Source organism: Tachyglossus aculeatus, chromosome 1 (assembly GCF_015852505.1).
Source record: "Tachyglossus aculeatus isolate mTacAcu1 chromosome 1, mTacAcu1.pri, whole genome shotgun sequence".
NCBI lineage: Eukaryota > Metazoa > Chordata > Mammalia > Monotremata > Tachyglossidae > Tachyglossus > Tachyglossus aculeatus.
Genome location: NC_052066.1, coordinates 64549098 through 64575320, shown reverse-complemented (window position 1 = coordinate 64575320; position 26223 = coordinate 64549098). Strand labels below are relative to the sequence as shown.

The 26223-nt window shown below is 46.2% G+C and overlaps 1 protein-coding gene across 1 annotated transcript in view; it reads right to left on the bottom strand.

Annotated features, from left to right (window-relative positions):
* DGKG (diacylglycerol kinase gamma) overlaps positions 1–26223 on the bottom strand; it is a 459919-nt gene that overhangs the window by 256984 nt on the left and 176712 nt on the right. The window contains exons 11-14 of the mRNA XM_038750502.1: positions 12833–12950; positions 9686–9774; positions 7060–7176; positions 1453–1551 (exon numbers count right to left, since the gene is read on the bottom strand). Coding sequence (XP_038606430.1) covers positions 1453–1551; positions 7060–7176; positions 9686–9774; positions 12833–12950 — 423 coding nt within the window. The remainder of the gene's footprint in view (positions 1–1452; positions 1552–7059; positions 7177–9685; positions 9775–12832; positions 12951–26223) is intronic.

Sequence of the window (26223 nt, the reverse complement as noted above, 5' to 3'; positions counted from 1 at the left end):
GGTCGTCCTTGCTCCTGCCCCAAATTTGAGTTACCCAATCCTTTGTGGAAGGTCAGAGGCAGAATTTTCACTCCTCCCCACATTGTCTCCCCCTTCTAGACTGTGAGCCCGTTGCTGGGTAGGGACCGTCTCTCTATGTTGCCAACTTGTACTTCCCAAGCGCTTAGTACAGTGCTCTGCACACAGTAAGCGCTCAATAAATACGATTGAATGAATGAATGAATGAATTGATCAGAGTTTCCTTTCCTCCACCTTCCCCCTCTCCCTGTCCTAGGAAGTGGTTTTTATCTCCAAGTTGGTAGGGCCTGGGGAGTCCTCATCACTCTCACAGCAGTGACGAAAGCTGAGATGACTGGTTCGTAGCCACCTTGATCCTCTCCCACTCTGCCCCCCTCTCCCCACTCAAAGAGCATCTCTCTGGTCCCAAGAGAGGCTCAGGAGTGGCCATGCAACTTTCCAAATCTTAACCACCTCGATGTGTTCCTCCATACATTTGTCAGGCAGTCAACCAAATTTATTGAGCTCTCACTGTTCATTTATTCATCCAATCCTATTTATCAAGTGCTTACTCTGTGCAAAGCACAGCACTAAGCACTTGGAAGAGAGCACTTGGTAGAGAAGCAGTGTGGCATAGTGGAAAGAGCCCGGGCTTGAGAGTCAGAGGACATGGGTTCTAATCCCGCCTCCACCACTGACCAGCTGTGTGACTTTGGGCAAGTTACTTGACTTCTCTGTGCCTCAGTTCCCTCATCTGTAAAATGGGGATTGAGACTGTGATCTACCCCAGTGCTTAGAACAGTGCTCTGCACAGAGTAAGTGCTTAACAAATGGCCCTCCTCCAGGAGGCCTTCCCAGACTGAGCCCCCTCCTTCCTCTCCCCCTCCTCCCCCTCTCCATCCCCCCCACCTTACCTCCTTCCCTTCCCCACAGCACCTGTATATATGTATATATGTTTGTATGTATTTATTACTCTATTTATTTCTTTATTTTACTTGTACATATTCTATTTCTTTTATTTTGTTAATATGTTTTGTTTTGTTCTCTGTCTCCCCCTTCTAGACCGTGAGCCCACTGTTGGGTAGGGACCGTCTCTATATGTTGCCAACTTGTACTTCCCAAGTGCTTAGTACAGTGCTCTGCACACAGTAAGCGCTCAATAAATACGATTGAATGAATGAATGAATGAACGAACAAATGCCATTATTATTATTATTATTACAATATAACAACAAACAGACCCATTCCTGTCCACAATGAGCTCACAGTCTAGAGGACTGTCATCAGCAACTGCAAACTTCATCAGCTGGCTGAGCGGGGCCTGGAAGTGACACTGAGGGAGGTTAGCCTGCCCAGATGGTGGGAATGCTGAGTGACGCCATCGTTGCTTTTGAAAGATAAAACCGAGATTCCAAAACTTCTCCGGAAATAGCGGGCGAACTGCGAGGCACTCACCAGGACGACGGGGCATATGGAGGAAGGCAGTAGAATGTGGTCCTTGAGGTGTCCGCCGTCACACTCTGGCTTCATGTGGGAGGCGCATTTGTTGTGAAGCTAGAGGTGGGAGAGAGTGAGAGAAAGAGAGAAAGAGAGAAAGTGTGAGGGAGGGAGAGGGAGAGAGCGCATCAGAGACAGCAAGACAGGGAGAGAGGAAGGGAATGAGCAAGAGAGAAGGAGCAAGCAATACAGAGAGAGGAAGAGAGAGGGGGGAGAGGGAGAGGGGGGAAGAGAGAGAGTGAGGGAGGGAGATAAAGTGAGAAAGGGTGAGGGAGGGAGAGGGAGAGAGCATCAGAGAGAACAAGACAGGGAGAGAGGAAGAGAATGAGCAAGAGAGACATAGAGAGGAAGAGAGAAAGAGAGAGTGAGAGAGAGGAGAGAAAGTGTGAGGGAGGAAGAGGGAAAGAGAGCATCAGAGAGAGCAAGATGGAGAGAGGAAGGGAATGAGCAAGAGAGAAGGAGCAAGCAATACAGAGAGAGGAAGAGATGGGGAGAGAGAGGCAGGGGAAGAGAGAGAGAGCAAGCGAGGGAGAGAAAATGAGAAAGGGTGAGGGAGGGAGAGGGCGAGAGCATCAGAGAGAACAAGATGGGGAGAGGAAGAGAATGAGCAAGAGAGACATAGGGATGAAGAGAGAGAGAAAGAGAGAGTGAGGTAGAGAGAAGGAGAGAAAGTGTGAGGGAGAGGGAGAGAGAGCATCAGAGAGAGCAAGACAGGGAGAGAGGAAGGGAATGAGCAAGAGAGAAGGAGCAAGCAATATAGAGAGGAAGAGAGAGAGGGAGGGGAAGAGAGAGAGAGGGAGGGAGGGAGAGAGTGAGAAAGTGCGAGGGAGGGAGAGGGAGAGAGCATCAGAGAGAAAAAGACAGGGAGAGAGGAAGAGAATAAACAAGAGAGACATAGAGATGAAGAGAGAGAAAGAGTGAGATAGAGAGGAGAGAACGTATGAGGGAGGGAGAGGGAGAGAGAGCATCAGAGAGAGAAAGACAGGGAGAGAGGAAGGGAATGAGCAAGAGAGAAGGAGCAAGCAATACAGAGAGGAAGAGAGAGGGGGGAGAGAGAGGGAGGGGAAGAGAGAGAGTGATGGAGGGAGAGAAAGTGAGAAAGTACGAGGGAGGAAGAGGGAGAGAGCATCAGAGAGAACAAGACAGGGAGAGAGGAAGAGAATGAGCAAGAGAGGCATAAAGAGGAAGAGAGAGAGAAAGAGAGAGTGTGAGAGAGAGAGGAGAGAAAGTGTGAGGGAGGGAGAGAGAACATCAGAGAGAGCAAGACGGAGATAGGAAGGGAATGAACAAGAGAGAAGGAGCAAGCAATACAGAGAGGAAGAGAGAGAGGGAGGGGAAGAGAGAGAGTGAGGGAGGGAGAGAGTGAGAAAGTGCGACGGAGGGAGAGGGAGAGAACATCAGAGAGAACAAGACAGGGAGAGGAAGAGAATGACCAAGAGAGACATAGAGATGAAGAGAGAGAAAAAGTGAGATAGAGAGGAGAGAACGTATGAGGAAGGGAGAGGGAGAGAGAGCATCAGAGACAGCAAGACAGGGAGAGAAGAAGGGAATGAGCAAGAGAGAAGGAGCAAGCAATACAGAGAGGAAGAGAGAGAGGGGGAGAGAGGGAGGGGAAGAGAGAGAGAGAGTGAGGGAGGGAGAGAAAGTGAGAAAGTGCGAGGGAGGGAGAGGGAGAGAGCATTAGAGAGAACAAGACAGGGAGAGAGGAAGAGAATGAGCAAGAGAGGCATAAAGAGGAAGAGAGAGAAAGAGAGAGAGGAAGAAAGGGAAAAAGTGGAAAGAGAGGGAGAGAGAGAGAGTCTTTAAGAGGTTGAGCCACTTTTTGCCAGTTCTTGGCTCCTCCCCACCCCCTGCTTCCCCTACATTTCCAAGGCTGGCCAGTTAGGCAGCCCAGCCCACACACTCCACTCCTCTGCCATCACCTTCCTCACTGGGCCCCGATTTCATCTATTTCGCCACCGACCCCTTTCTCATGTCCTGCCCTGAGCCTGGAACTCCCTTACCCTCCACATCCACCAGACGACCACTCTCTCTACCTTCAAAGCATTTCTAAGGTCAAATCTCCTCCAAGAGGCCTTCCCTGATTTAGCCCTGCTTTCCCCAGCTGGCTCTCCCTCTGCGCCATCAAAGAACTTGGATCTGTGACTTTTGGACATTTGATATTCACCCCAGCCCCAACCCCGCAGCAGTTACGTACACTTCCTTAAATTATATATTACAAATCACTTTTTTATTTATATGAATGTCCGTCTCCCCCGCTAGACTATAAGCTCTCAATGGAAACAGCTGGGGCTTTGGAGTCAGAGATCATGGGTTCAAATCTCAGCTCCTCCAACTGTCAGCTGTGTGACTTTGGGCAAATCACTTCACTTCTCCGTGCCTCAGTGACCTCATCTGTAAAATGGGGATTAAGACTGTGAGCCTCATGTGGGACAACCTGATCATCTTGTAACCTCCCCAGTGCTTAGAACAGTGCTTTGCACATAGTAGATGCTTAATAAATGTCATTATTATTATTATTATTATTATTATTAATAAATTCCATTGATTGACTAGTTGCCCAAGGCTATCAGCCGCAGAATGACAGCAGGATGGCTTTGGGTGGGCTTTGGACCCCAGTGACATCTGCTCAAGGGACTGCTGGCATTTGCTACAGATTCTCTGCTCAAGTTTGGCCCACGAATAAAAGGGGCTGTACGAAATATTTCTTCGATTTGTCTAGTGTGGATAAAGCCATGGCATGTTCTTAGGCAAGTTACTAAGTAGCGTGACAGACATGTGACCTTGTGGATAGAACACGAGCCTGGTTGTCAGAAGGACCTGGGTTCTAATCGTGGCTCTGCCACTTGCCTGCTGTGTGGCCCTGGGCAAGTCACTTAACTTCTCTGTGCCTCAGATACCTCAACTGTAAAATGGGGTTAAGACTTATGAACCCCATATGGGACATGGACTGTGTCCAAACTGATCGACTGAAGCAGTGTGGCTTAATGGAGAGCATCCGGGCTTGGGAGTCAGAGGTCATGAGTTCTAATCCTGACTCCGCCACTTGTCAGCTGTGTGACTTTGGGCAAGCCACTTCGCTTCTCTGTCTCTCAGTTACCTCATCTGTAAAATGGGGATTCAGAGCGTGACGTGGGACAACGTAATTGCCTTTAATCTATCCCAGCGCTTAGAACAGTGCTTGGCACATCGTCAGTGCTAAACAAATACCATCATTATTATTATTATTATCTACACCAACACTTAACACAGTGCCTGACACATAAGTGCTTACTTCAAAAAAGTTACTTTGTTTCTTTATGCCTTAGTTCCTCTAGTTTTAACATAAACCCATAGGTCCATAAGCACCCATAGATCTGGGAGGGATATGGCCACAGGTTGGGGGGTGGGAAGGCATCCCATGACTATCAGAAATATCCCACAATTATTATTATTATTATTATTGCTATTATTAGTTGAGTTGGAGCAGAAAGTTGAGTGGAAGCAGATAATGCCACTGACTTTTCACAGGGCTCATGATTTCCTGCTACCTGATAGGTTCAGGAAGCATCCCAGGGGAAAAGATAGTAATAATAATACTGATAATACTTATTGTTAAGCACTTACTTTGTGCCAAGCACTGTGGTAGATACAAGATAACCAGGTCAGGCACAGTCCTTAGCAATCGATGGGGTAGGGAAAACAACTATTTCATCCCCATTTTGCAGAGGAGGAAATGGAGGCCTCTAAAAGTGAAGCGACTTGCCCAAGGTCACCCAGCAGGCAAGTGGTGGAGCTAGGATGAGAACCCAGGCCTCCTGCCTCCAGTGCCATGCTCTATCTGTGAGGCTCTGCTGCTTTGCAGGTGTAGTCACGAGAAGCAGCGTGGCTCAGTGGAAAGAGCCCGGGCTTTGGAGTCAGAGGTCGTGGGTTCAAATCCCGGCTCTGCCAACTGTCAGCTGTGTGACTTTGGGCAAGTCACTTAACTTCTCTGTGCCTCAGTTACTTCATCTGGAAAATGGGGATGAAGACTGTGAGCCCCCCGTGGGACAACCTGATCATCTTGTCACCTTCTCAGCACTTACAACAGTGCTTTGCACATAGTAAGCGCTTAACAAATACCATCATCATTATTATTATTATTATTAGTCAGCAGAGGGGGTCTGGGCTACCCCAAAGGCCTCATCATGGGTCATTCTAGCCCAGAGAGCATTCGGGCAATCAATCAATCAATCAATCGGATTTATTGAGCGCTTACTGTGTGAAGAGCACTGTACTAAGCGCTTGGGAAGTACAAGTTGGCACTCTCATGGTGGCCCACTGGATAGCCCACCCTTGTCTACAGCCTTTGGGAGAGATTCACTTGTTCTTGTTGTCTTATGCTGTCGAGTCGTGTCCGACCATAACGACGCCATGGACTGATCTCTCCCAGAACGCCCCACCTCCATCTGCAATCGTTCTGGTAGTGTATCAGTAGAGTTTTCTTGGTAAAAATACGGAAGCAGTTGACCTTCCACGCAGTAAGCTTGAGTCTCTGCCCTCGACTCTCTCCCACGGGTGAGTTTTGACTTGTAGCAGATTGCCTTCCACTCGCTAGCCACTGGCCAAGCTAGGACTAGAATGGGTAGGCCTCTTCATCAATCATCAATCATTTATTGAGCGCTTACTATGTGCAGAGCACTGTACTAAGCACTTGGGAAGTACAAATTGGCAACATATAGAGACAGTCCCTACCCAACAGTGGGCTCACAGTCTAAAAGGGGGAGACAGAGAACAAAACCAAACATACTAACAAAATAAAATAAATAGAATAGATATGTACAAATAAAATAAATAAATAAATAGAGTAAGAAAAATATGTACAAACATATATACATATATACAGGTGCTGTGGGGAAGGGAAGGAGGTAAGATGGGGGGGATGGAGAGGGGGACGAGGGGGAGAGGAAGGAAGGGGCTCAGTCTGGGAAGGCCTCCTGGAGGAGGTGAGCTCTCAGCAGGGCCTTGAAGGGAGGAAGAGAGCTAGCTTGGCGGAGGGGCAGAGGGAGGGCATTCCAGGCCCGGGGGATGACGTGGGCTGGGGGTCGACGGCGGGACAGGCGAGAACGAGGCCCGGTGAGGAGATTAGCGGCAGAGGAGCGGAGGGTGCGGGCTGGGCTGGAGAAGGAGAGAAGGGAGGTGAGGGAGGAGGGGGCGAGGGGATGGACAGCCTTGAAGCCGAGGGCGAGGAGTTTCTGCCTGATGTGCAGATTGATTGGTAGCCACTGGAGATTTTTGAGGAGGGGAGTGATATGCCCAGAGCGTTTCTGGACAAAGATAATCCGGGCAGCAGCATGAAGTATGGATTGGAGTGGAGAGAGACACGAGGATGGGAGATCAGAGAGAAGGCTGATGCAGTAGTCCAGAAGGGATAGCCTCTTCTTGACTCTTCCTCCCATAGTCGAGACTGGTAGAGGACTAGAAGCTCTCCAGGCGCGACCCTGAGAGAAAAGGTTCACTACCACCCCCTAAACCTACCCACATCCTTCTCCCTGGTCAAAAAAAAGGACCCTTAAGTAGACCAACCACATTCAAGATCCAACTCACTGTGATTTGGCACCATACGCAGTGTAGCCCAGTAATACCCTGGTAGCATTTGATACTTTTGTGGCACCGGTCGCATTTAACTGGGGAGTTTCCTTCGACCCACGCGTGCTGCATCACCTGCGGACAGGAAGGGAACAAGACCAGGGGAGAACCATCAGAACAGGAACCAGGATCCCCAGGTTGTAGGAAGAGGCCCTGACGGAGCTTGCCTTTTTTTAAAAAATAGTATTTAATAATAATTATGGTATTTGTTAAGTACCAGGCACTGTACTAAGCGCTGGGGTGGGATACGAGCAAATCAGATTGGACATATTCCCTGTCCCACATGGGGCTCCCAGTCTCAATCCCCATTTTACAGATGAGGTAACTGAGGCGCAGAGAAGTGAAGTGACTTACCCAAGGTCACACAGCCGACAAGTGGCAGAGCAGGGATTAGAATCCGTGACCTTCTTACTCCCAGGCCCACGCTCTATCCACTATGCCAAACACTTATTAGATGCCAGGAACTGTACTAAGTGTTGGGGCAGGTCCAAGATCACCAGGTAGGACACAATCCGTGTTCCACCCGGAGCTCACAGCTTTAGTCCTCATTTTACAGATGAGGAGACTGAGGCCCAGAGAAGTGAAGTGACTTGCCCAAGGTCACACAGCAGACATGTGGCAGAGCCAGGATTAGAACCCATATCCTCTGAATCCCAAGATTGCTTTTTTCCACGAGGCCACGCTGCTTCTTAATAGCTACCGAGGACCTTCCTTTTTTTTAATGGCATTTATTAAGCGCTTACTATCTGCAAAGCACTGTTCTAATCGCTGGGGAGGTTACAAGGTGATCAGGTTGTCCCATGGGGGGCTCACAGTCTTAATCCCCATTTTACAGATGAGGTAACTGAGGCCCAGAGAAGTGAAGTGACTTGCCCAAAGTCACACAGCTGACAATTGGCAGAGTTGGGATTTGAACCCATGACCTCTGACTCCAAAGCCCGTGCTCTCGTCCACTGAGCCACACTGCTTCTCTATCTTCCTGTTAGGTTCTGGGTCATGAGCCCAGCACCCACAGGCTCTTCCGAGCCTTGACGTGCGAATAAAGCCAGACGGACAATCACGTACGTCACTTTGGCTTTTCTGCATCTGTTGTTCAATTTGAAAGAAAGCTGGTGAGAACAGACTCGGAGTCCAACGGGTGAGAACCTTCTTCCTTCTCCATTTGATTAAGTTAAGCTTCCCGGAGGAAGTGGGCTTATATAATAATACTTGCGGTATTTGTTAAGCACTTACAATGTGCCAGGCACTGTATTAAACGCTGAGGTATATATAAGCAAATTGGGTTGGACACAGTCCGTCCCAGGTGGGGCTCGCAGTCTCAATCCCCATTTTACAGATGAGGGAACTGAGGGGCAGAGATGTGAATTGACTTGCCCAAGGCCACACAGCAGACAAGTGGCAGAGCCGGGATTAGAACTCATGACCTTCTGAATCCCGGACCCGAGCTCTATCCACTATTTATTCATTCATTCAATCGTATTTATTGAGCGCTTACTGTGTGCATAGCACTGTACTAGGCGCTTGGGAAGTACAAGTTGGCAACATATAGAGACGGTCCCTAACCACTACTAGGCCATTATGCATTATGCATTAGGCCCCATCTTACCTCCTTCCCTTCCGCACAGCACCTGTATATATGTATATATGTTTGTACATATTTATTACTCTACTTATTTATTTTGTTTGTACATATCTATTCTATTTTATTTTGTTAGTATGTTTGGTTTTGTTCTCTGTCTCCCCCTTTTAGACTGTGAGCCCACTGTTGGGTAGGGACTGTCTCTATATGTTGCCAATTTGTACTTCCCAAGCACTTAGTACAGTGCTCTGCACATAGTAAGCGCTCAATAAATACGATTGATGATGATGATATTTAAGGTGGATTCTGAATGTGGGGGAAGGAAGGATCACTGGAAGCAGGCAGTTTAGGGCCCAAGGTGGAAAGCGCCGTAGGTGGGGGACGGGAGAAAACGCTCTCATGTCAAAGGGGTCCCTCAGTACCGCCGATCTCCTAAGGATGAACTCTCTTGAGGAACCTGAGTCAAGTTTCCCCGTCAAACCAAACAAAAAACAACTACTTTGGAAACCATCACACTAGGAGATCCGGTCAACCCTGGGTAAGAGACCTAGAGGTTTCCTGTGGAGAATTTTCAAAACAAAGGGAGGCAGCTCTCTTCCTGAAATGGTTGAGCAGTCGTCCCGCCTGCGACCGAAGGGTTGGACTCGCTGACCCCTCGACGTCCCCTTCCCGCCCAGGGATGATATGATTTGTGCCACGCCACAGTTACAAATCCACAAGGGCCCGCGTTCATCTCCTGTCATCTGGCGGGGACTTAGGACCAAAATAATAGATCTAAAAAAAGTCCCCGTGCCTTTCACTCCCACCCAATCCTCCCCCGTGTTTTCTGGTGTCAAAGTATCTCAGGCAGGTTGCCAGAATGTCACTCCACATCCTCTGTGAGTTGTCCTGATGAACCACCACCAGATTGACACGCTTCCTAATTTCCTTTCCTGACCTTTGACCCCCTCCCCCCCAACCCCACCAGGCAAAGTAAAGAAAATGGGAACCCGAGGTTCTGCTTACATGGGTGTTCTTTTTGGATTTCACATAAGTGCTGATGCATGCCGCGATCTCTTTGGATACGCACCTCTCGTGGACTGTATATTTACAAACTAGAGAGAGGAGAGAGGGATAGTTGCCATGAGTTATCTATCTGGGGGTGTGACAGAGCAAATCCAGAGTTTTAGGGGTGGTTGCTAAGAGAATTGTACATGGAAAAAAGCTTGGTATTATTTGTCTGAAATACATTCACTCACAGTCCTGATGGCGGTAATAGCATTTTAATTAAGCATTACTGTGGGCCAAGCACGTAAGTAAACTCGGGGAAAAAAAAATAAACATGGATGAGAATTTAGACATGGTCTCTGGCCCTCAGGAGGCTTACAATCCAAGAATAAAAGTCGGGGGAGGGTTGGCGATTCATTCATTCATTCAATCGTATTTACTGAGTGCTTAATGTGTGCAGAGCATTTTTGTTGTTGGTATTTCTTAAGCGCTTACTATGTGCAAAGCACTGTTCTAATTGTACTAAGCACTTGGGAAGTACAAGTTGGCAACATATAGAGACAGTCCCTACCCAACAGCGGATGGACGCAGAAAGATGAAACAATAAAGAAACAAAAACAATAAAGAATCAAAAACAATAAAAGACAAAGAAAATAAGTTACAAGGGCAATTACTGGGTACTGGGCCTAAAGTTCCAACGTGTGACTCATTCTTCCTAAACACCCTCCACCTCCCTCAATGCACAATCACTGAAGCAGAACACATCCACCACAAAGACGTTCTCCCCACTCCAATATATTGTGTTAACCATGCGTATCGGCACAAGCCAATACTCCCAGGGCTTGGGCAGAAATCAAGCCAACCCTAAAAGAAATCAGGCTCTGGGAAAGTATGAATTTTAATCTACGTGGGAAGCATGAATTCGGAGCTTGGGACTTGTACTTCCCAAGCGCTTAGTACAGTGCCCTGCACACAGTAAGCGCTCAATAAATACGATTGAATGAATGAATGAACTGACGGTCACTCAGAGATACTAATTCTCGTCTTGGGCAGGGGCAGGGGAATTTTAGGGGATGCCCTTACCCACACCCCTCTCCCACCCGGAGGTATTGGATTAGTGACAGGTTCATTAGACATTTCTAATGTCTAGAGAAGCAGCGTGGCTCAGTGGAAATAATAATAATAATAATAATAATAATAATAATAATAATAATAATAATAATAATAAGATTTATTAAGTGCTTACTATGTGCAAAGCACTGTTCTAAGCACTGGGGAGGTTACAGGTTGTCCCACGGGGTCTCACAGTTTTCATCCCCATCTTACAGATGAGGGAACTGAGGCACAGAGAAGTTAAGTGACTTGCCCCAAGTCACACAGCTGACAATTGGCAGAGCCGGGATTTGAACCCATGACCTCTGACTCCAAAGCCCAGGCTCTTTTCCAATCAATCAATCAATCAATCGTATTTATTGAGCGCTTACTATGTGCAGAGCACTGTACTAAGCGCTTGGGAAGTACAAATTGGCATCACATAGAGACAGCTTTAGAGTCAGAGATCATGGGTTCAAATCCCGCCTCCGCCACTTGTCAACTGTGTGACTTTGGGCAAGTCACTTCACTTCTCTGTGCCTCAGTTACCTCATCTGGAAAATGGGGATGAAGACTGTGAACCCCCCGTGGGACAACCTGATCACCTTGTAACCTCCCCAGCGCTTAGAACAGTGCTTTGCACATAGTAAGCACTTAATAAATGCCATCATTTTTATTACATTTCATTAGACATTTAGGAGTCTTGAAAAGGTACAGTCCAGTCATGAGGTGTGTGAAACCCATCCGCATGACCCTAACTATTTTTTCGGGTCCTGGTAGGCTTGGTTCATTCATTCAATCACATTTATTGAGAGTTTACCGTGTGCAGAGCACTGTACTAAGCATTGGTTAAAGCCTTAGGCAACATACCAGGCACAGTCATAGAGAGGGGGTCTCTCCAAGCTTTAGAAATGCGGCCACTTTGAATTAACAGAAAGTCCAAGAGGCAGGGAAGACCTGGAAGAAAATGGCAGCAGCCCCCATGGACTTGGGAAGAGGGAGAATAATGATAATAATAATAACAGTACTTGTTAAGCACTTAGTATGTGCCAATCACTGTTCTCAGTAGACACAAATGAATCAGGTGGGACACAGTTCCTGTCCTACATGGGGCTCACCCTTTTAATCCCCATTTTACAGATAAGGGAATTCAGGCCCAGAGAAGTGAAGTGACTTGACCAAGGTTGCACAGCAGACATAATAACAATGTTAATTATGGTATTTCTTAAACACTATGTGCAAGTGCTGGGGTGGAAACAAGCTAATGGGGTTGGATACAGTCCCTGTCCCACGTAGGGCTCATAGTCTCAATCCCCATTTTAGAGATGAGGGCCAGAAAAGTGAAGTGACTTGCCCAAAGTCACACAGCAGACAAGTGGCGGAGCCGGGATTAGAACCCAGGTCCTTCGACTCACAGGCCTGTGCCCTATTTATTTTTAATGGCATTTATTAAGCGCTTACTATGTGCAAAGCACTGTTCTAAGCGCTGGGTAGGTTACAAGGAGATCAGGTTGTCCCACAGGGGGCTCACAGTCTTCATCCCCATTTTACAGATGAGGGAACTGAGGCCCAGAGAAGTTAAGCGACTTGCTCAAAGTCACACAGCTGACATTTGGTGGAGACGGGATATGAACCCATGACCTCTGACTCCAAAGCCCAGGCTGCTCTCCACTGAGCCACGCTGCTTCTCTTGGGAGAAATCAACAACCCCTCGGCCCCAAGCCACGGTTCTCCAGGTGGAAGATGACCAGCAGTAAGGAGGAGGCTTTTGGAGTGAGGAAGGCGCCGTATAATAATAATAATAATGATGACATTCATTAAGTGCTTACTATGTGCAAAGCACTGTTCTAAGCGCCGGGGAGGTTACAAGGTGATCAAGTTGTCCCACGGGGGGCTCACAGTCTTAATTAATCCCCATTTTCCAGATGAGGTAACTGAGGCCCAGAGAAGTGAAGTGACTTGCCCAAAGTCACACAGCTGACAAGTGGCGGAGCCGGGATTTGAACCCATGACCTCTGGCTCCAAAGCCCGGGCTCTTTCCACTGAGCCACGCTGCTTCTCCTTATCACTCACATGAGCAGCAGAGGCCCTGTTTCCGGACTCCCAGAAGCATCGTGCGGCAGAAGTTGCAATAGGCCGGTTTTTTGAAGTGCTTCAGTCTCCAAGCGTGCTGCCCGTCATCCTTCACATTCTGCAGAGGCAAGGAAAGCAGGGGCTGTTCATTCATTCGTTCATTCAATCGTATTTATTGAGCGCTTACCGTGTGCAGAGCACTGGACTAAGCGTTTGGGAAGTACAAGTTGGCAACATATAGAGACGGTCCCTACCCAACAACGGAGCAGTGCTTTGCACTTAGTAAGCGCTTAATAAATGCCATTATATAATAAAAAAAAAAAACGGGCTCACAATCTAGAAGGAGGAGACAGACAAAACAAAACATGTGGACAGGTGTCAAGTCATCAGAATAAATAGAAGTAAAGCTAGATGCACATCATTGACAAAATAAATGGAATAGTAAATATGTACAAGTAAAATGAATAGAGTAATAAATCTGTACAAACATTTGTACAAGTGCTGTGGGGAGGGGAAGGAGGTAGGGCGGGGGGGATGGGGACGGGGAGAGGAAAAAGGGGGCTCAGTCTGGGGTGCCTAGCCTGGAAACCCAGCCCACCAGATGCCGATGGTCAATGCCAACCCTTAATGATCCTGCTCTGGTGGCGGGAGCTACAAGGATGGGACAGTTAATAATAATAATAATAATAATAACTTGTACTTCCCAAGTGCTTAGTACAGTGCTCTGCACACAGTACGTGCTCAATAAATATGACTGACTGACTGACTGAATGAATAATAATAATAATAATAGTATTTGTTAAAGCGCTTACTACTGTTCTAAGCATTGGGGTACATACAAGGTTATCAAGCTGTCCCACGTGGGGCTCACCGCCTTCATCCCCATTTTACAGATGAGGTAACTGAGGCCCAGAGAAGTTAAAGTGACCTGCCCAAAGTCACACAGCTACCACGTGGCCGAGTAGGAATTAGAACCCACAGCCTCTGATTCCCAAGCCTGGGCTCCTTCCAGTAACTCACGCTGTTTCTCAAACAAGCGAAGTTAATCACTTCATCTCTCTGGGCCTCGGTTCCCTCACCTGCAGAATGGGGAATCAGTATCTGTGAGTCCTCCTACTTAGACTGTGAGCCCCATGTGGGGCCTGATTATCTTGAATCTACCCCGGTGCTTAGTACAGTGCTTCACACATAGTAAGCGCTTAACAAATACCACAATTCAGTCAATTGTATTTGTACTAAGTGTTTGGGAGAGTACAATATGGCATAGTGAATAGAGCCCAGGGCTGGGAGTCAGAAGGTCATGTGTTCTAATTGTGACTCTGCCACCTGTCTGCTGTGTGACTGCAGGCAAGTCACTTTACTTCTCTGGGCCTCAGTTACCTCGTCTGTAAAATGGGGATTGAGACTGGGAGCCCCATGTGGGACAGGGACTGTGTCCAACCCTATTTGCTTAAATCTACCCCAGCAATCAATCAATCAATCAATCAATCAATCGTATTTATTGAGCGCTTACTATGTGCAGAGCACTGTACAAAGCGCTTGGGAAGTACAAATTGGCATCACATAGAGACAGTCCCTACCCAACAGTGGGCTCACAGTCTAAAAGGGGAAGACAGAGAACAGAACCAAACATACCAACAAAATAAAATAAGTAGGATAGAAATGTACAAGTAAAATAAATAAATAAATAAATAAATAGAGTAATAAATATGTACAACCATATATACATATATACAGCTGCTGTGGGGAAGGGAAGGAGGTAAGACGGGGGGATGGAGAGGGGGACGAGGGGGAGAGGAAAGAAGGGGCTCAGTCTGGGAAGGCCTCCTGGAGGAGGTGAGCTCTCAGCAGGGCCTTGAAGGGAGGAAGAGAGCGAGCTTGGCGGATGGGCAGAGGGAGAGAGGGCATTCCAGGCCCGGGGGAGGACGTGGGCCGGGGGTCGATGGCGGGACAGGCGAGAGCGAGGTACAGTGAGGAGATTAGCGGTGGAGGAGCGGAGGGTGTGGGCTGGGCAGTAGAAGGAGAGAAGGGAGGTGAGGTAGGAGGGGGCGAGGTGATGGAGTGCCTTGAAGCCCAGGGTGAGGAGTTTCTGCCTGATGCGCAGATTGATCGGTAACCATTGGAGGTTTTTGAGGAATCAGTACAATGCCTGGCACATATTAACGCTTAACAAATATGAAAAATTATTAGGATTATTATTAAACAGACACATTCCCTGCCCATGAGATACAGTCTATTATTATCATTATTAGTATTGATCCGTCAGGAAAAACTCAAATGATTTCAGGATCTTGGTTTAAATGGATGCTAGTAGACCATCCTTTCTCTTAGTTGGCCCAAAGAGTGTCCTTGCTTTCAGAGGGAAACAAAACTTATTATTTACTTATTTTTTCTTCCAGGAAGCCTCCTCTGATCAATTCACAACATTCCAGCCTCATCAAGTCAGCACCCACCTGGAGTAAAATACAGAGCCCGGGCTTGGGAGTCAGGGGTTCTAATCCCAGCTCTGCCAACTGTCAGCTGTGTGACTTTGGGCAAGTCACTTCACTTCTCTGTACCTCAGTTCCCTCATCTGCAAAATGGGGATTAAGCCTGTGAGCCCATGTGGCACAACCTGATTACCTTGTATCCCCCAGCACTTAGAACAGTGCTTTGCACATAGTAAGCACTTTAAAAATGTCATTATTATTATTATTATTAATAGTGCTTGGCACATAGGAAGCACTTAAATGCCATCATTATTATTATTATTATTATTATTATTATTATTATTATTATTATTATTATTAGTTAAGCACTTCCTATGTGCCAAGCACTGTTCTAGGCATTGGGGGGTTACAAGGTAATCAGGTTGTCCCACTTGGGGCTCAAAGTCCTAATCCCCATTTTACAGATGAGGTAACTGAGGCACGGAGAAGATAAGTGATTTGCCCAAAGTCATACAGCCAACAGTGGCGGAGGTGGAATTAGAACCGATGACCTCCTACTCCCAAGCCCGTGCTCTTTTAGCTGAGCCACGCTGCTTCTCTATAAAATAAAAGCAATATAACCATGAAGGGATAGGAACCCTCAATCTTCCAATCCGAATCAGACACCTTATAATAATGATGGCATTTATTAAGCACTTACTACGTGCAAAGCACTGTTCTAAGCACTGGGGAGGTTACAAGGTGATCAGGTTGTCCCACGGGGGGCTCACAGTCTTAATCCCCATTTTACAGATGAGGTAACTGAGGCACAGAGAATAATAATAATAATGTTGGCATTTGTTAAGCACTTACTATGTGCAAAGCACTGTTCTAAGCGCTGGGGGGGGGGGGATACAAAGTGATCAGGTTGTCCCATGTGGGGCTCATAGTCTTAATCCCCATTTTACAGATGAGGGAACTGAGGCTCAGAGAAGTAAAGTGACTTGCCCAAAGTCACACAGCTGACAAGTGGCGGGGCTGGGGTTTGAACCCATGACGTCTGACTCCCAAGCCTGGGCTCTTTCCACTGAGCCACGCTGCTTCTCTATAAAATAAAAGCAATATAACCACGAAGGGATACGAACCCTCGATCTTCTGATCCGAATCAGATGTCTTATCCATTAGGCGACGCAGTCAACTTATGTGATACATACTGATGTGCCTTTTTCCTAACCTCAGCACTCGCGTTTCTACGCAAATTTTAATGTATTTCCCTGTTGCACTGTAATGGACAAGCGCTGCTTCCTGCCACCCCCTTCTAGACTGTCTCCCCCTTCTAGACTGTGAGCCCACTGTTGGGTAGGGACCGTCTCTATATGTTGCCAACCTGTACTTCCCAAGCGCTTAGTACAGTGCTCTGCACACAGTAAGTGCTCAATAAATATGATTGATTGATATTCAGGGTCAGGGTTATCACACTGAGCGATGGGGTAGATTCAAGATAATCATGGGGTTCGCGGTCTAAGTAGGAGGGAGGACAGATACTGAATGCCTATTTTGCAGATGAGGGAACTGAGGCACAGAGTTGCCCAAGGTCACGCAGCAGGTAAGTGCAGAGCAGGATTAGAACCCAGGTCTCCTGACTCCCAGGCCTGTATTCCTTCCTCTAGGCCACAGCTGCTTCTCCCTGTATGTGCCCTGCATTCACCAGTCTAGGTAATAATAATTGTAATAATATAATACTATGGTATTTGTTAAGCACTTACTGAGTGCCAAGCACTGTTCTAAGTGCTGGAGGATACAAGGTAATCAGGTTGTCCCACTTGGGGCTCACAGTCTTAATCCCCACTTTACAGATGAGATAACTGAGGCACAGAGAAGTGAAGTGACTTTCCCAAGGTCACTCAGCAGACAAGTGGCAGAACCGGGATTAGAACCCACGTTCTCTGACTCCCAAGCCCGGGCTCTTAACCACTGGGCCGTGCTACTAGATGATCCCTTTTCCTTTCTTCCTTTGCTGTTGGGTAATGAATGGCACAAATTTCAGCTGTTCCTTTAGCATCAAGTAGTTTTTTTCTTCCCGAGAGCTCAAAATGCTTTATGCACAGCAAGTGGAAGGTGAGAATTCATTCATTCAATCACTGAGCGCCTATTGTGTGCAGAGCATTGTACTAAGTGTTTGGAAGAGTCCAATGTAACAATAAACAGACACATTCCTTGCCCACAACAAGTACATCTCCCTTGATGTCACCCAGCTCTGGGGAGGTCTGAGACTAGATTAGACGACTGGATTTCGTCAGATGGAGAAACCAAAGTGAACAGAGTGATCGAGTTCATCTGCCATCCCTCCTTCAAGACCCTCTTTCTTTCCATCCACCAAGCCTTCTTCTGTCCCTCCTTCAAGACCCTCCTCAAATCACCTCATTTCATGGAAACCTTCCTAGACCGGGCTGCTGATAAAGTGAGATCGCTCTCCTTTTCCAAACTTCCATCTAGGAACTGTCCTTCCAGGAGGCCTGGGCCAAGTCTACTTAACTATAGTAGAAGGAACGTGGCCCGGTGGAAAGAGAAATAAACCAAAGAGTCACAGGACCTAGGTTCTAATCCTGGCTCTGCCACTTGTCAGTTGTGTGACCTTAATAATAGTAATAATAATAATAATATTGGCATTTGTTAAGCACTTACTATGTGCCAGACACTGTTCTAAGCGCTGGGGGGGAAACAAGGTGATCAGATTGTCCCACGTGGGGTTCACAGTCTTCATCCCCATTTTACAGATGGGGCACAGAGAAGTGAGGTGACTTGCCCAAAGTCACACAGCTGACAAGTGGCGGAGCCGGAATTCGAACCCATAACCTCTGACTCCCAAGCCTGGGCTCTTTCCACTGAGCCACACTGCCTCTCTCTAGTATAAGAGCTTGGCGCCTAGTTTAATAAATACCATCATCAGTGTGATGATTATTATCACTATTATTATTATTGGTTAAAAGTCCTGGAGTGTGGTGGGGGGAGAGAAGTTGGGGATAATAATAATAATAATTGTGGTATTTGTTGGCAAATGCCTTAGGCAAATCATTTCACTTCCCTGTGACTCGATTTTCTCATCTGTAAAATGGGGATTGAAAGTGTTAGCTCCACCTGGGAAAGGGACTCTGTCCAGCCTGATTTCATTCATTCATTCATTCAATCGTATTTATTGAGCACTTACTGTGTGCAGAGCACTGGACTAAGCGCTTGGGAAATACAAGTTGGCAACATATAGAGACGTTCCCTACCCAATAGTGGGCTCACAGTCTAGAAGGGGGAGACAGACAACAAAACAAAACATATTAACAAAATAAAATAGAATAAGTATGTACAAATAAAATAAATAAATAAATAGAGTAATAAATACATACAGACATATATACATATATACAGGTGCAGTGGGGAGGGGAAGGAGGTAAGGCGGGGGGGATGGAGAGGGGGAGGAGGGGGAGAGGGGGAGATATCCCTCAAAGTGCTTAGTACAGTGCCTGGCACACAGTTAAGTGCTTACCTAATTCAGCACTTAGAACAGTGCTTGGCACATAATAAGCACTTAACAAACACTGTGATAATAATAACAATGCCACAATTATTATTATTCATTTATTCATTCATTCAATCATATTTTTTGAGCCCTTGCTGTGTGCAAAGCTCTGTACTAAGCACTTGGGAGAGTACAATATAACAACAGACACATTCCTGCCCACAGTGAGCTCACAGTCTAGACAACAAGATCACAGTCTATTATTATTCTTCACTTCTCTGTGCCTCAGTGACCTCACCTGTAAAATGAGATTAAGATCGTGAGCCCCACGTGAGACATGGACTGTGTCTAACCTGATTGTCTTGTAACTACCCCAGTGCTTAGTACAGTCCCTGGCAAATAGTAAGTGCTTAGTAAGTATCACTGAGGAAAGAAAAAAAGGAAGGACTCGCTGTCTAAGGTATATTTAAAGATCCCCCAGGCTGGAGATTCCACAGCCTCCCTCCGTAGCCTGTTTCAACACTGAGTCACCCTTACAGCCAAGATAGTCAGCCTTACGGATAAGAGAATTCCTCCTCGGTGCAATTTAAGTCCATTTCCTCTCGTTCGGTAACATAAGAGCAGCCTCTCATATTCTCGTGACGTGGGGATTTGTATTTCTGACCAAGTTTCTGATTTGTAAAAGGATCAATTTTCCACCCATTAGCGAGGAAATCAAATTAGAGCTAAGCAGATGGAGAAAGTTGCCACTCTCATTCTCAGGGACAGTCTTCTAGACTGTGAGCCCATTGTTGGGCAGAGACCATCTCTATATGTTGCCAACTTGTACTTCCCAAGCGCTTAGTACAGTGTCCTGCACACAGTAAGCGCTCAATAAATACGATGGAATGAATTCTCCTTTCCAACATTTACATTTATTTCAAATGCCTCTGGAGTGCAGTCACGAAAATTAGCACTCACCTCTCGGGCCTCAGGTCTCACCAACCTTGGTTTCTCCCGAAGCCAAACTAGAATCTGTCCCTGGGTCTCCAATCAATCAATCAATCAATCAATCAATCGTATTTATTGAGCGCTTACTGTGTGCAGAGCACTGTACTAAGCGCTTGGGAAGTACAAGTTGGCAACATATAAAGACAGTCCCTACCCAACAGTGGGCTCACAGTCTAAAAGGGGGAGACAGAGAACAAAACCAAACATACTAACAAAATAAAATAAATAGAATAGATATGTACAAGTAAAATAAAATCAATCAATTAATCGTATTTATTGAGTGCTTACTGCGTGCAGAGCACTGTACTAAGCGCTTGGGAAGTCCAAGTCGGCAACATATAGAGACAGTCCCTACCCAACAGTGGGCTCACAGTCTAAAAGGGGGAGACAGACAACAAAACCAAACATACTAACAAAATAAAATAAATAGAATAGGTATGTACAAGTAAAATAAATAAATAAATGGAGTAATAAATATGTACAAACAAATTTATATGTTTATATTATATATAAACATTTATATTTATATTTATATTCCCCAGAAAACAGGGCTGAGGGCCAGGCAATTTGAAAATTATCTGACCGGCCAGGGTGGTAGTAATGGCCAGTTTTGGAGCTCTTGGTCATCATCATCATCATCAATCATATTTATTGAGCGCTTACTGTGTGCAGAGCACTGTACTAAGCGCTTGGGAAGTACAAGTCGGCAACATATAGAGACAGTCCCTACCCAACAGTGGGCTCACAGTCTAAAAAGGGGAGACAGAGAACAAAACCAAACATACTAACAAAATAAAATAAATAGAATAGATATGTACAAGTAAAATAAATAAATAAATAGAGTAACAAATATGTACAAACATATATACATATATGCAGGTGCTGTGGGGAATGGAGGGAGGTAAGAGTGTGGGATGTGTGTGGGTGAGCGGAGGTGGACAGGGAGTAAGTGAGTGGAGGTGGGGTTGACAACCCAAGTGGGACAAATGCAAATCTTGTGGGTTGTCTGGAATCTGGGCAGGCCTAAACATTTTTTCCCCAACTACTGGATTTGTAAGGCTATATTCCTGTCCAGGCTCAGGGAATTTGACAACTCATGTTCTCTCTCTACCTGGAAGTAGAAAAGATCTCTCTCTTCAGAATTCTAGTTTCTGAGGCTGCTTCACCGCCCAGAGACAGAGTCTGGAGGAAATTTTCAGAGAACCAGAGATAAATCAATCAATCAATCGTATTGATTGAGCGCTTACTGTGTGCAGAGCACTGTACTAAGTGCTTGGGAAGTACAAGTTGGCAACATATAGAGACAGTCCCTACCCAAAAGTGGGCTCACAGTCTAAAACCAGTGTTAGGACTCATTGGTGTCCTTCCCTTCCCCACAGCACCTGTATATATGTATATATGTTTGTACGTATTTATTACTCTATTTATTTTACTTGTATATATTTATTTTATTTATTTTATTCTGTTAATATGTTTTGTTTTGTTCTCTGTCTCCCCCTTCTAGACTGTGAGCCCACTGTTGGGTAGGGACCGTCTCTGTATGTTGCCAACTTGTACTTCCCAAGCGCTTAGTAAAGTGCTCTGCACACAGTAAGCTCTCAATAAATATGATTGAATGAATGAATTAATGGTGTCTTGTCATACTCAATGCTCCATTTACTACTACTAATAATAATAATGCTGGCATTTATTAAGCGCTTACTATGTGCAAAGCACCATTCTAAGCGCTGGGGAGGTTACAAGGTGATCAGGTTGTCCCACAGGGGCCTCACAGTCTTCATCCCCATTTTACAGATGAGGGAACTGAGGCCCAGAGAAGTGAAGTGACTTGCCCAAAGTCACAGCTGACAATTGGCGGAGCCGGGATTTGAACCCATGACCTCTGACTCCAAAGCCCTGGCTCTTTCCACTGAGCCACACTGCTTCTAATTGAGCACCTACTGTGTGGAGAACTCTGTACTAAGCACTTGGGAGAGTACAACAGAGTCGGTAGATTCGTTCCCTCCCCACAAGTCATAGGCTCAGTGGAAAGAGCCCGGGCTTTGGAGTCAGAGATCATGGGTTCAGATTCTGGCTCCGCCAATTGTCAGCTGTGTGACTTTGGGCAAGTCCCTTAACTTATCTGTGCCTCAGTTCCTTCATCTGTAAAATGGAGATTAAGACTGTGAGCCCCCTGTGGGCAACCTGGTCACCTTGTAACCTCCCTGGCGCTTAGAACGGTGCTTTGCACATAGTAAGTGCTTAATAAATGCCATTATTATTATTATACTCAATTCTCAATTTATTGAGCATTTACAGTGCGCAGAACTCTGTACTAAGCACTTGGGAGAGTACAATACAACAGAGTCGGTAGATTCGTTCCCTCCCCACAAGTCATATCATATATCTGTAATTTATTTTTTAATACATTTATATTAATGTCTGCCTTCCCCTTCCAGACTGTGAGCTTATTGTGGGCAGGAATATGTCTGTTTGTTGTTCTATTGTACTCTCCCAAGTGCTCAGTACAGTGCTTTGCGCACAGTAAGCGCTCAATAAATACGATTGGATTGAAATGAATTGAAGTGATTTCACAGGTGTAATGTTCACACTAGGCAGCTTCCATTCATTCATTCATTCATTCATTCATTCATTCAATCGTATTTATTGAGCACTTACTGTGTGCAGAGCACTGTACTAAGTGCTTGGGAGGTACAAGTTGGCAACATAGTTGTCTTCCTACTTGGAACGCAAGTTGTCTCCCAACAAAGACATCTAATCCCTGAAGAGCCCTAGGAAGGATAATGAATTGAATGGGTCTAGATCTGTTCTGTGAGAAAGATTTATTTTATTTGTCTCAACACGTATTTTGGGCAATGTCCCGAATGGACGACTGAAATACAACTGAAATTCACCAGATATTCAAAGACTGTTTTAGCTAGTAGCATCGGCACAGGCCCAGGAGCCGGAAGGATCTGGGCTTTAATCCCAGCCCCGCTACTTCTCTGTTGTGTGACCTTGGGGAAGTCATTTCCCTTCTCTGGGCATCAGTTACCTCTTCTGCAAAATGGGGATTAAGACTCTGGGACTGTGTCCAACCCTATTATCTTATAACTACCTTACAGTTTAGAACAGTGCCTGGCACCTAGTAAGTGCTTAACAAATGCTATTACTGTTATTATTACCTTCCCTGCCAAATGTTTCAGCAAGGCTGCTAACTAGTCATTAATTCTTTTCCTCTTCCAGTCCTGGCCCACACTCTGGTGGAATTGCTAAAACAGAGTAAAATGGTCAAAAAGTTGACTGAGGCTGGATAATGCCCTTCTGAGGATTTGAGTAGGTCACAAATCAAAGGCACCTAACTTACAGTTGGTGTTAGCGCTAGTGGAAAACAAGGCTTTATCAATCAATCAATCAATCAATTGTATTTATTGAGCGCTTACTGTGTGCAGAGCACTGTACTAGGCGCTTGGGAAGTACAAGTTGGCAACATACTTCTTTGGTGGAAATGTATTAGAGGAAGCAGCATGGCCTAGTGGATAGAGCACGGGCTTGGGAGTCAGAAGGTCATGGGTTCTAATCCTGGCTCTTTCACTTGTCTGCTGTGTGACCCTGGGCAAGTCACTTCACTTCTCTGAGGCTCAGTTACCTCATCTGGAAAATGGGGATTGAGACTGTGAGCCCCACATGGGGCAGGGACTGTCTCCAACCTGAACTGCTTGTACCCACCCCAGTGTTTAGTACAGTGCCTGGCAAATAGTAAGGGCTTAACAAATACCATTATTATTATTATTATTATTATTATATTCATTCATTCAATTGTATTTATTGAGCGCTTACTATGTGTAGAGCACTGTACTAAGCACTTGGGAAGTACAAATCGGCAACACATAGAGACAGTCCCTACCCCACAACGGGCTCACTGTCTAGAAGGGGGAGACAGACAACAAAACACAACAAGTAGAAAGGTGTCAATGCCATGTTATATTGTACTCTCCCAAGTGCTTAATACAGTGCACTGCACACAGTAAGTACTTAATAAATTCGATTGCTTGACTGATTATCAGCAGCATCATTAACTGTTGCATTTTACTGAGGGCCAACAAGCTGCAGAGCCCTGAACTTGAATTTTGTAAAAAGACCATAATCCCTATCCTCAATGGGCTCACAATCTAAGGGGGCAGAAAGTAAACGCAAATTGATGAATATGCCATAGTTCTGAGCAGGAGAACAGATTATAAAAGACATAAGCGAATACGTCAATAATAAAGAAGCAGCTAAAGATGAGTTCTGATATGTCAAGCCTTACGGGGAGTAGAGGGATTAGTCAGGAAATGCCTCCTGGAAGAAATGACTTTCAAGGAAGGCTTTGAGAGGACGGAAATGGCTTTGATGAAGCTGAGGTGGGGGAAGGACGTTCCAAAAGGCGGGGGGATGCCATGTGCCATAGGTCAGAGGCCAGAGGGACAGGTGGAGATTTACTGGGGGACAGCGATGAGTACAAAAGCCCCTCCCTCTGTGCACACTCTCTCACAAACACACACACACACACACAAACCCTCCTCAGCCACTGCCCCCCTCCATCTCTTGCCTCTAATAACCTGAAAATTGAAACCATCAGGCGTGATCTCCCTAAAATCTCACCTGCTCCTTTCCAGTTTCTCCCTCCTCCTGCCCCTTTTGCGACTCTCCCATTTTTTCCAGCAGTATCTCAAGAGATTTCCCTCCTCCCTTTGAAATCCACCTCCTCCATCTGCACCTCTAACCCCCATCCCTTCGAACCTTACCTTTCCTCTCCTTTCTTCCCTCCCTGACTACTATCTTCAACTGTTTCCTCTCCACTGACTTCTTCCCTACTTCTTTCAAAGGTGCCCATGTCTCCCCTATCCTAAAAAAAACCCCTCCCTTGACCCCATGGCTCCCTCCAGTTATCACCCCATCTCCCTCTTACCATTCCTCTCCAAATTCCTTGAGCAAATTGTCTACATCCACTGTCTCATATTCCTCTCCTCCAATTCTCTCTTTCACCCCCTCCAATCCGACTCCCTTCACTCAACAGAAACTGTCCTAGGGTCACCAATGACCTTCTTCTTGCCAAATTCAATGGCCTCTACTCCATCCTAAATCCTCCTCGACCTCTCAGCTGCCTTCCACACTGTTGATCCCCCTGCTTCTGCTGGAAACATTATCCAATCTCAGCTTCACTGACATGGTCTTCTTGTTTTCCTATCTCTTGGATGCTCATTCTCAGTCTCTTTCACGGGCTCCTCCTCTGTCTCCTACCATGGGAGTCTTTTAAGGCTCAGTTTGGCATTCCCTTGTAGTCTGAATTTACACCACTCTCTTGGAGAACTCATTCCCTCAAATGGCTTCAACCACCATCTCTATGTAGAGGATTCTCTCCAGCCCTGATCTCTCTCCTTCTCTGCAGTCTGGCATTTCCTTTCTGCCTTCAGGACATCTCTACTTGGATGTCCCACCAACACCACAAATGTAGCATGTCCAAAACAGAACTCCTCATCTTTCCACCCAAACCTTGTCCTTTCCCTGACTTTCCCGTCACTTCACCACCATGCTCCCTGTCTCCCAAGTCCAATACAATGGTGAAGGACTCGACTCATTTCACTCATTCAACCCACATATTACCAACTCTTGTCAGTTCGGCCTTCACAACATCACAAAAATCTGCTCTTTCCTCTCCATCCAAACTGCTACCATGCCGATCCGAGCACTTATCCTATCATGTCATGATGACTGCATCAGCCTCTTTGCTGACCTCCCAGCCTCCTGTCTCTCCTCACTCCAGTCCCTACTTCACTCTGCAGCCCGGATAATTTTTCTACAAAACCGTTCAGTCCATCTTTTCCCACGCCCCAAGAACCTCCAGTGGTTGCCCAACCACCTCTGTATCAAACAGAAATTCCTACCCAGATGTTTTAAAGCACTCAGTCACTTTGCCCCCGCCCACCTCACCTCCCTGATATCCTACTGCAACCGAGCCCACCCAGCTCGCTCCTCCAAAGTCAAATTACTCTCTGTATTTTGATCTCATCTATCTCGTGGCTGACCCCTCACCCACATCCTGCCTCTGGCCTGGAACTCCCTCCCTCTTCACATCCGACGGATGATCATTCTCTCCACCTTCAAAGCCTTATTGAAAGTGCATCACCCCCAAGACACCTTCACCAACTAAGCCCTTATTTCCTCTTCTCCCACTCCCTTCTCCATCGCCCTTGCACCTGGATTCGCACACTTCGTTCATCCCTCCCTCAGCCCCACAGCACTTATGTACATAGCCGCAATTTATTAATTTATGTCTGTCTTCCCATCTAGACTGTAAACTCTCTGTGGGCAGGGAATGTGTCTGCTAACTCTGTTATATTGCACTCTCCCAAGCACTTAGTACAGTGCTGTGCACACAGCAACCACTAAATAAATACGATTGATTGATTGATTACCAGAGCCCAGAAGAGTGAAACGTTGAGAAGCAGCATGGTCTAGTG